Source organism: Lagopus muta, chromosome 3, assembly GCF_023343835.1.
Source record: "Lagopus muta isolate bLagMut1 chromosome 3, bLagMut1 primary, whole genome shotgun sequence".
NCBI lineage: Eukaryota > Metazoa > Chordata > Aves > Galliformes > Phasianidae > Lagopus > Lagopus muta.
In genome coordinates this window covers 68,207,580-68,219,256 of record NC_064435.1, presented here as the reverse complement: position 1 = coordinate 68,219,256, position 11,677 = coordinate 68,207,580, and the positions used below count along the sequence as shown (strand labels likewise).

Here is an 11,677-nt window from a genome sequence, read left to right as displayed (position 1 = left end):
CTTCTCAGAAGGTAATCTAGCTATTCAAAGACCTTGTCCCATTTAAGAAATACAGCAAAAAGAGGAGTAGAGGTGGTACATTCATACAACCCTATAATTCAAAATACAGAAGGAAATTGCTTTTTAATTTCCTCCTTCTAATGAAATAACAGAACATTGGCTTCTGTGAATATGGATTGGTGTTTCTCCAGACTGGAAAACAGCTGAGCAGCTTGCAGTTTTCTACAGTTTTGTTAGTTGTGTTCACAAGAAGACAAACCAATGGCAAATTATTTAAAACATTTCATTTTGTTTCCTACCTTTTAAAAACTGCATTATTTTTTAACATCTGAGAAACAAAAATTGTAAAAGTTTCCAGTTTTGAAGTGAAACTGTTTGTTTTAATTCCTGACATAAGCAACAGTATCTGCCCTTTTCCTTTGACAGTCTTTGTGATTATGAAGTGGCAACTTTGTTTTCAAATATCCCACCCAAAATTCCTGTAGAAAATGAAAATTCCACGCATCAAAAGATCCTGGTCAAATTAAAGTGATTTTCATTCTCCTTTACAGTCCCTAAAAGCAGTGGTGAAAGACGTCAAGAATAATAGTGAATATGTTGATGGCACCTGGCAGAGCAGGTTCTCCGTGCAGTTCCTGGAGACCTCCAGCTGTCCTCCAGGGACAGATTGCAGTCTTCAGTCAAATGCTTCAAACCTGTAGATGCAAAGTTGCTTGTGATTCTAAAGATGTGTCTGGCTATATTCAGCTTTAACAGGGGCTCAGAAAGTTTCTTCTGCAGCTACTACTCTGATAGCTTCAGCTTCTTATCTTGTTCTTTAATTGTGTCTTGCCTCTCTTCACTTGTGGCGTCACTCCAGCTGCTGGGTGTGCCCTCATCCATGCAGCATCTGTTCCTGTATTGCAGAAAGCATTCAGTTCCCTGAGGGATTTGTGTGTGTACCACTGCCTCTTTGCAGGAGAAGGACTTTGCAACATAATGAAATCTGTATTCTTTTTTATCATTATTTTTTTTTTGGTGGAACTGAAGATGAGACTGTCTTCCTTGTAGCTCTGGGCAGCCTGGTCTGGTGGTTGGCGACCCTTCCCATGACAGGGGTGTTGAAACTAGGTGATCATTCCTGTCCTTTTCAACTCAGGCCATTCTGTGATTCTATGATTCTATGATTCCTTATACTAGCAACATGGTAGAGCCATAACTGACAGATATAATGATTTGTTCCATAATCATCACACATAACTATGTACATAAACTTTTTCATTTCAAGTCCTTGTGGTCAGAAACTGGTGAGAACCCATACACTAACTGGAAGAACTAATACAGAAACTTATCAGTTGTAATCTTTATTCTTCAAGTGAAGAAAAGGAAGAGTGTTTTGAAAAGAGTTCACAAGAGTTAAAGTCAAGGTCAATGTCATCCACTACTCTCCATTTGCCCACAAATGCAGTTACTTGATCAAAGAAGGCAGATAGATTTTTCAGGCATGGTTGACCCTTGGTAAAAGCATACTGACTCCTCTTTATCATTTCCTTCTCCTGTGTGTACTCAGAAATGTGCTCTGGGGGCACTGAGGTTCATGGGTTATGAAAGGGTAGAAGTGAGTCTGACCAATCTGTAGTTCCAGGTCTAGTCAGATCTTCATTGTAACTTTTAGTACACTTAATATCTCCCCTGGCAGCATTGTTGATGTCCATGTGGATGAGCAGCAGGGGCTTATAGCCTGAGAGCCATGGCTGTTTCTCTGCTATATCTTGGACCTGAGCCCTTGATGAGCAATGAATCTTTCTAGACAGCAAGCCAAGTGGGCAGATGGGGACTTCTGTCCTCTACAAGCAGAAACCACCCACTACTGTCCCCTGCTACTTCCTTCTCTTGCTGATGTGTGGTTCAATCTTGGCATCACGCTCTGATACTTCCCCAGATACGGCTTTCTGCCTCTCCTGCTACCAGGGCACCATATCTGTTCTGCAATTGTGGACCTGTAGGTGGAGAAGGAACTGCCATCCTTGTGCCAGAAGTCATGTTAGGTGAGTCTATTTAATTCAGTTAAGATTTTTTTTAACTGTTTTCCTTTTGATGGTTTAAACTGGAAAAAATGAACGGATGCATTTATACTACATTACTGCTTGTGACTAGACTTAATTCTTTAGTCAAATAATGACAGGAAAATTAGTTTACAATTTCCAAAAATGCATGCAACTCCTTGAATAACTGTTTCACTGTAACCAGCATCAGCATTGTGGAGGAGGAGGAAGATTATTCTAGACAATGCAGGGTCTAAGCCTTACCATTACTTTTATCCTACAGTAGGAAGACTCTGTGTGCTTGTCAGATGAAAGGAGTCATCTTACAGGCTAATAAACCCAAAGTGCTAAGGGCACTGCATAACTGGCTTCAAATCTGGTTGCTCTCACCATCGTACATTTATTTTACAATCAGTTAGGGAAATTAGGGAATTCTTTTTATTGCTTAATGGCTTATAGTTTAGTTGCTGTTGTGGTTGAACACAGCAGGGGGTTGAGCACCACACAGACATTCACTCATTCCCACCCTTTCCAGCGGGATGAGGGAGAGAATCAAGAAAAACAAAGCAGAACTTGTGGGTTGAGATAGAACTATTCACTACTAAGACAGAGAAAAGGAAAAAAGATAATAATTACAGCAAATACATCTATATATGTGAATGTACATAACAAGTGGTGCACAAGCAATTGCTCACCACCCCATGACTGATGCCCAGCTAGCTCCTGAGAAGTGTAAGAGAGCGAGATGAACTCCCACTCCTTCAGAACCCCTTCTGCATGGTGTCAAATGGCATAGAACATCCCATGCACAATATCCAGTTCTGCTACTAGCCATACAGTGGCAATGTACAGATGCAGTGGCTAGCTCTGCAATTACGACAAAAGGAAGGATCAAAGTGTTTTTTGGAGGAACAAGCGTGGGATAAATGTGCTGAGTGTGTGGAAGCAGGCTGCTGGTCAGTGCACTCTTCTGGCTGTGCCCTGTGCCTTATACAGTCTGTTCTGCCTTCTCACTGAAGTCCGTATATAACCCTCTTCCCAAGCGAGGGACTGCCTGTGGTGGGCACACATATGTCAGTGTGGCAGTCTGCATGCAGCAACGGCCGTGTGACTGTTGGTGGCAGGGGATCGGTGTCCGTGAAACAGCAGCCACAACGAGTGAGGGTATGAGTCAGCAAGGCTGTGAGGAATTCAAGTATTACAGGAGTGTTATGAATAGCAGTCCTGAAAATCTGGGGTTCAGTTTCTAGCTTTTAATATTAGAATAAATCTCATCTAGCAATTGGAAAAAAAAAAAAAGTATCATGATATTGTAGTGATTTCTCCTTCTCCTCCTCCTCTCTCGCTCTCCCTACCTTCCCCTCCCCCCCCCCCCAAATGTAATTCAGCCTTTGTGTTTACTGTCTAGTCTTGAAGGAGCTGAATGAAATAAACTTACAAATCTGTGTTGAAAACATTTTTGTTGTTGTTGTTTTGTGGAATATATGGAACTACTGTCTTCCAGCAAAATCCTTGTCTTGAGAATTTATGAGTTTCTACATTCCAAGGCAGGAAAAAGCTCTATTTTGTTTGTTTCTTTTCTTTTTTTTTTAAACTAAGTTTTCATAATTATGCTGTATGATTGTCTGCAACAGAACCAGGAAACTGGGCTAAGAGACTCAGTATCTTCATCTTTGCGCTTCAAGCGAATGTCATGATTCACAAGTAAGGAGAAAATATGAATGCCATGAATATTAACAACTTCCAGTTTGTAATAACAGAAGTAGAATAGAGGCAGCAGCTGAGAAGATTACATCTAAGATCATACAGTAAAAATCATAAAGTATGAAATTGGCTTCTTCTTATTCAGTTCATTTTCTTGTTTTCCTGTATCTCCTTCTGTACTGTGATTGCAGGTTAGTATAGCTTCCACACTTAAGAAATTCTCTAAGCTCTTCCAAGAAGTCACCTCCAATTGCATGGCCAGTAAAACTGCTTATTCTGTTCAACAATATCCTGCTGAAGAATATTTGCATTTCTAGAAAGAACTAATTCTGTAGTGAATTGATTCTTTTTGAATTACTATTCAGAGGAAATGACCTTGCAGAGACATAACTGACTTGCAAATTTCTTGTCTATGGCTACTTATGGTCTCAGTATTCTGTCCTTGCAGCTTGCCTATATTCATTTACTTAACTGATCATACACTAAGCAAACTTACTATGATTTTACCAAAATTGCGAAGCCTGATGAACACAGTAATAAAATTCAGGTTGAAATTAAAACATAATCCCCATAATCAGAAGTCTAAGTTTATCAAACCACACAAATGCAGCAAACAACTAACTCACCCAGTGAGCTACAGAAATTGCATTGTGCTGGTCTTGTCTTGGATGACTGTGGACAGATTTCTTTCAGTCCCCCTTTCAGTCCCCATAGTGCCTTGCTTGACTTATGCCAGGAAACAACTGTGCTGTTGTTAAAAGTGATCAGCTAACTTTCCTCTGCTCCTTAAATCATGGTAGGTATAGGATCAGAGCACTACATTTCCAGAAGTGATTCGTTTTTGCACACATAATGTAGTTATGATTGCCTCAACAGCTACGGAAACAACTTTTAGACACGACTGCTTTTAAATCAATGGCTACATTGACTTTGAAATACCAATTTTACCTTTAACATATCAATAAATTCTATGCCATTCCTCTACTTCTATTTATTACCTTCAATAAATGGAAAACACTTAGTCAGATCTTGTAAGAGAAGCAACAAGGTCTGTCTTGAATTTCTGGTTGTTGTGATGAGTCTCTCCAGAACTCAGGTCTTTCACCTCATCTTTCTTTGCATAACTTTCACAAGTAAGGAAAGTCTTGTGGCTTTGAGGTCTTTAAAAAAGAGAGAGCTACTTTTCTTCTGCAAGTTCTTTGTTTGTTCTTTAAGTGCCATTTAAAAAATATATATATCATACAGTACTGATAAGTATGCAAGTGATGTTGGAAATGTAATTTTTTACTTTAGCACTGCTAGGTACTGCTATCTCCCAGCACACATTCTTAGCCTCCTAGAAGAAGCTCAGAGTGTTTATACTTCTCAGCACTTCATTTCAGCTGGTCCTTTGTTGGTATTGGATTGCCTTGCCTCGTTCTTAATTATTTTCTATACTCTTTTGATGCTTGGGCAAGCAATCTCTACAAACTACGAATTTCAGTTCTAAGACAGCCTTTTAACCTGTGTATTGCTTGTTTGGCATCAGACATCCTGTCTGCTTTTAGAACACTTATAACTAGCTCACATGGGGTGGCTTGGATGGGAATGCTATCTTAAAACTGTGAAAATGTTTGGAAGGTCCTCCTGAGGTGTCCATTTCAACCTCCTGCTTGAAACAGGACGGTTGCCATGCTGCATTAGGTCACCCACACTTTTGTGTAAGAATGTCTTAAAACCTTCAAAATTGAAGATTCCAACTCCTTCCTGGATAACATGCTTCTGTGCTCTTACCCTTCTGGTGAATACATCTTTTCCAAATGTTCAAATTGAGCCTCTCATGTTATAAATCAAGTCCGTTGTGTCTTCTGTAATCACACACACACACACAAGAAGCATCCTCTCAGCTTTGTAGCCACCAGTTAGATAGCTGCAGGCTAATATTAGATTATTTCTTCACTTCCTCTTCAAGAGACCAACAAGGTCAGATACTACAACATTCTCCCCCAGGGTGTACTCTGGCCATCATTGGTGCCTGACTTTTTCCAGTTCCTCCATATCCCCTTTGAAATTAGAGGCCTGTATCTGCATACAGAGGAGAGTCATCGGTAATAGCAAGTTCAGGAAGCTAATAACTTCCTTCAGTCTGCTTGATGTGATATTAAAGTGACTCTGCGCGTGATTTGCTTTTTTGCAATGAGACCACACTGTTGGCTTATATTCTGCTTGCTATCCCCTGTTATCTCCAGCAGGACTGCTGTTCTTGCAGTCATATTCTAGTCCGTACTGACACATTCCAACCCTGACTCAGTGTTTTTTGATTAGTTCAGTGTTGAGGTGCTAGACATTTGTCACAGTCAGCAAAAATCTCCTTTAGAAAAAATATCTAACTTGCTGAATGTAGTCAGTTTATTATACCCTCTTTTATGACATGCATACAAACATTTTTCTGCTTCCTGGGTTTCTATCAACAAAGCTTGCAGGACGCTAATAAAAATTCATTACTTGTCCTTTGGGCTTGGAAATAAATAAAGTAGACAACCCCACTTCCATACTCTGTCAGAATAATTCCCATGTACAATTACATTACAATTTGCCTGGAGCTAACTCAAATCTTCACAGAACTGACTTCCATTGTTGATTTTATTCACATGGAACACAATGTGCCTGTTCACCCCAAATGCCAGTGGACTATACAGAAAAAAACACAGCACCTATAGGTGTACAGCACCTATACTCATGCTCTTTAGAGGAACCAACTTAGCAGCTTCTTATTGACTCTCGTGGACAGCAATAGTTTTCTGATGACTACTAAAGACCTTTTGTCCTTGGTTGGAAGCGTGTCTTCCTGACTCAGACATATTTCAAGCACCTTTAAGTTGCTTTGAGTCCCATCTGATACTTGGGTAGATGGTTCAGTAGGCACCACAAAAGTGACCAGGTGTCAGGATCTTGGTAGCCAACCTCCACATCAGTGCAATGAAGCCTGAAACCTATTACTTTATCTATTAATACAAAGCAAAGGAGCTCTTTATATAAATCAATTGCTCGCACTCCTTCCAGCCATCTTTAAGTTTTGAATGGAACAGCTTAGGAAAATTTCCTATAAATCTCACTTGCAGTACATTACCCGTTTGATAATTAAACATGAGTAGTTATTTTTGGAGTTTATTCTTCCAGCAACCATATATCGTCCATATGATAACCTACAAATATTCTGTTTATAAGATTGTTGTTTGACTGTTGAATGTGTCACTGAAGTGAAGATGCCACATAAACGACTCAGTTCATCATAGTGAATCAGGAAAGTTTTCATAACAGGGGAAAACTAACCATGCTCTTTAAAAGTCCATCAATGATACAAGATACTTGTTCATAGAAATAGTTATGAGTACAAACATATCATCAAATGCCAACTTTACATGTCTCTTTATTTAATTCCTTGCAAACATTTAGTGCAAGCGTATAAGGAAAACACCTGTTCCCCACATCTTAGACATCATTTCCTACTTTACTGATTTCTGTTTTATTTGCTTTATGGTGATTTTAATTGCTGCCACCAACCACTCCCACTTCAGTGTGCTAACCGTGACTCACATAAGTGCCTAATAAATTACATCAATGGGAAAGCAGATGAGCACATGAAGAGGTGGTGCAAAACTCATTAGTCACACAATTTCCTTTACTAGGGACTGAATTGCCTGACATAAAAGCATTGTGAACGGCTCGTGCATCTGTCAAGTCCACCAGATGTCAATCTTACTCTCGCAGTTTTTGTGGAAGCTATTAATCAATATGCATTATTCAGTATTTTAAAACAGGACTTTAATTAAGCAGCCAGCTAAAGCGGAAAGCAAAAAGGTAACTACTCAATATACTGTGAGTTGTTTTCAAAGTGAATGACATAGGTTTTACCACTCAAAGCAATATTCAGATCACAATCCATTTATTTCTTTCTCATAACTTCTATCTTGCATAACGGTGCAGTTGAGGAGAAGTATTCTGGAACAACAAAATGAAAAGAAGAACTCTTTGTGTGCTAGATATTGATTTTGATCAATTTGCGTGAAATGAAGGGCATCACTGTGCTAGATCAAAATTAGAAAAGGCCACAGCATTGCACAGCTGTCCATATTGCTGGAGATGAGCCAACATTCTCATTATAATCTCATTGATTTCAGGGGCTTATACCAAATCTAGAATAGTTCACCTAGTGCCTAAAATTGTACAAAGTCTCTATACAGCCTTCCAGAATCTTTTCTTGGTTTATTTTCACAGAAGAGACCCGGGCACATTTACAGAGAAGCACAGCACATCAGAATTATAAGAGCCCAATTTTTTCTAATACTAAGAGCTGCAGAAGTACTTTCTATATGACAGAGTGTCGCTAAACTTGAGAGCAGAAGGGATTCCATCCACCACAGCCTTCCTCATAAACTGATCTCTTGGTCAGATCAGACTACCCTGCGTTTCTTTACATTAAAAATCCTAACAAGCAACAGATTCCATTTTATACTGCAAAAAGTTGGTGATTAGGTGGTGACTTAAATTATTCTTTGCTTGTTAGTAAAATAAAGGAAAAATGAAACCTGAAAATTATACCAATGCAACCAAGTCACAAAGCAGTATTAAGCTTTCTCTTAACTAGGAAAAAGGAACACAGAAGATCACTGATGATAACTTGAACAAATAAAATGATCAACATGAAGGCTTTGAAGGAACATTAAGGAGAGGGAGAGGGAAAGGAAGAGGAGAATTCACACAAAGAGATGTAAAATACTGGAATATGTTCTGAAGACTGAAATGTGATACTGATTCACAGCTCTCTGAACAGACAGCAGTGCAGGTTTTTGACCCAGGTTCAAGATTAAAAAATATGACTTTTTCTATATCAGGATGTATTGAGTCAGAGCCATTGCTAATCTGCCCAATTGCTTGTTACTTGTATTACCTAATACCAACATGCCTCCTCTTTGCTTCTCACTTGCCTTCTCCCAGACCAAATGTAGATGCAAACCAGCTGAATTGTGTGCCAGCAGCAGGCCCCTCACATAGTTGCAAGATTTTTCTGAACCAATTTATCCAGCTGTCTGGCATTACTTCACAGCTGAATTGGCTTGTTTACAGCTAACATGGCTATGTTAGCATTTCTTGGCAGTATTGCAGACATACCCAGAAGGAAAAAGGCATTTGAGTCTACTTTAAGCGTGTGTTGTTTTCAGATTATTGCAGGAAGCTCTAAATAGCTTACAGGATCTGCAACATCTAGGCACAACAAGAAAAAGGGAAATAATCAGTGAGTGTTTTTCTTAATTGATTTTTCTTAATCTTTTGATTCTCCACAGTTTTCACTTTTTTTTTTTTTTTTTTCTAATGAACTCATAGCTTTGTTTCTCTAATTCGTGATCAGAATGTGCTTAGTAAGTTCTGCAGATCAACGTGCTCCTGTTTAAACCAGTCCTTCCTCATGCTTGTTCTATGATTATTTTATTGAGAGTAATAGAGCAAATTATCTTTAAAAAAATGTCCTGTTATTCCTGATCGTAAGGTATAAAAAATTCAGTGGCTGAATCTTATGTATTGATTGTATGATTAGGAGTACTATTCTCTGCATCTAGATCTTGTCCCCTTGCAAGAAGTCTCCAGGGTTTCCAGCACAGCACCTTTGCCCCCTGGGCTACACACCATACAGTACTGAAGGGTGCTGCTGTGCCAGGCTTTGGAAAGTGGCTTTATCCAGCTGCCAGCTGTGTTGCATTCTTCAGTAGCTACTGAATTGTTTCTTAAAAAAAAAGCTTGTTTGTTTGTTTAGTTGACTTTCCAATTCCTGAGATTGCTCTTTCAGTGACTAGTAACTGAAAACCAAGAAACTGGTTCTTCTAGGGGTGCTCTTCTAGGACATTGTCCTCATAGGCTCTCTTCTCTTGAGAGTTGAGGCTGTTCAGCCTGGAGAAAACTCCAGTGAGACCTGAGAGCAGCTTCCCAGTATCTGAAGGGGGATGTATGAAAGAAGGGGACAGACTATTTAGCAGGGTCTGCTGTAACAGGACATGGGGAAATGGTTTCAAACTAAAAGAGGGGAGGTTTATGTTAGATATGAGGCACTGGAACAGGTTGCTCAGAGAAGCCCCGTTCCTGGAGACACTCGAAGTCAGGCTGGCTGGGGCTCTGAGCAACCTGATCTAGCTGTGGGTGTCCCTGTTCATTGCAGGGGAGTTGGGTGAGATGACCTTTAAGGGACCCTTCCAACACAAATAACTCTGTGATTCTATTCCCTGCACTGTTCACACCTAAAACTGTGACTCTGCGTTCCCACAACTTGTTTTCTTTAACTTGTAAGCACATTGCATCCACATGTGTTTATGTGTTTTCTATAAGGAAAGAAAAAAAAAATTATATATATATATATATATAAAAACACTGTTAAAAAGAAGAATTTTATTACAGCAAGAGGTCTAAGCACTACTGTGGTGGTGCAAAATGTTTTTTCCATTTTGAAAATGAAGAATGAAAATGTAAGAAAAAAGTTCAGGTAAACACTATAGTTGAAGATGATAAGTGGTATTTCATTGGTGAGTTTATAAAATATTTCCAGATACTTGTAGTGGTCCCAGCAAAGTTATGTGAAGGAGAAAAAAAGATTGATTTGTACTTAGTGCACCCAAGAATATGTGTCTGATGCTAAGTCTGAGGTATGATATAACTTCAGTGATGTCTCTTTTTTTCCAGTTATTTTCATCTCGTAATTACTAACCACTATTGCAGTCAGCATCACATCAGCTTGATGAATATGTTTTCTCAGTTCAGGTCTCATTTACTGCATGAAAAGCAAAAATTTCACTGTTTCTGCGATACTGAATTAAGGAAGTATAATTCCAAACAGATATGGGAGATAGAAACAAAATCTTGTTACTAGCTGTCCTGCTCTGATACCCCTAAGTCCAGAATCCCTGACTCTTTATAACTCTTTGCAGAACTCTGAGATCTTTGTAGTGTTCTTGTTAGACAGGAGGCTCATGCTTAGTTTGCTGAGATGAGAATGTAACTGCAACCCACGGAAATCCTGTCTCTACAGAGGCATAAGGTTCACCAAAATGCCAGCTGTTGTTTCTCATCGGTGTCCTACCATGGCTTCTAGCCACTGCTGTTCCTATCTGAATTCAGGTGTCCTCAAGGTTCACTTCACTCTACCAGTAACTCAGGATGCAGAGCACTTGTCTTTCCTTTCTAGCCTGTGGGAGGCACTGAAGGAAGCCAACAAACACAGGTTTCATTTGCAGGGTAGATGCAGCCCATATTTCAGAATCTAACATTTGAACAATCATAGTTTATCTGTATCAAAATTGAGAAAAAATGATGGATAATTTCCAGAAAATATTTATTATGGAGGAAAAATGAAGTTCTGAGAGATTAATAGCTTGTGACACACTCAGGTTATTGTGGTGATAAGACCCAAATAAACTAACAGCTCTCTGTTCTGATAAGCTCAAACCAAACTGCTCATGTATATTTAACAGTGAACCCATCTCAAAATCCTCATTTATTACACCTTCTTGGGATAATGCCAGCATTTACCTGTTCCCATGTGCTGTCAGGAAAAGCCTGGGGAACCTCATGGATGACACGCTGAGTCAGCAGTGCTCCCCATGGAGAAGACAAAAGCATACTGAAGATGCTTAAGCAAGAGTGTAGCCAGCAGGTGGAGAGAGATGGTTTCCCCTCCTCTTTTCAACACTGCTGAAATTGCATCTGTCATATTGTGTCCTGTTTTGTGATTCTGCTAGGAAAAAACACTGACATCAGCAGATGATGACTGAGATGTTTAGAAGATTGTAGCACATCACGTGCAAGGAGCAGCTCAGCAAACTACTTTCTGCAGCCTTTAGAAGGGAAGGATAAGGGAAGGATCTTCTTACATTTCCATTTATTGAAAGGGAAGGTTTAGAAAAGATGGAGCCAAGATGCTTCTA

The 11,677-nt window shown here is 39.4% G+C and overlaps 1 protein-coding gene across 4 annotated transcripts in view; it reads left to right on the top strand.

The window, feature by feature from the left end:
• The first annotated feature begins 1,850 nt into the window (after positions 1–1,850).
• The window catches only part of LOC125690933 (SUN domain-containing protein 3-like), a 71,849-nt gene continuing 62,022 nt past the window's right edge, over positions 1,851–11,677 (top strand). For all 4 annotated transcript variants that reach the window (XR_007375840.1, XR_007375841.1, XM_048939728.1 and 1 more), the window contains exon 1: positions 1,851–2,027. Coding sequence is in view for 2 of the 4 variants with exons in the window: in XM_048939728.1 (XP_048795685.1) it covers positions 1,879–2,027 (149 nt within the window). In the remaining 2 variants the exon portion in view is untranslated. The remainder of the gene's footprint in view (positions 2,028–11,677) is intronic.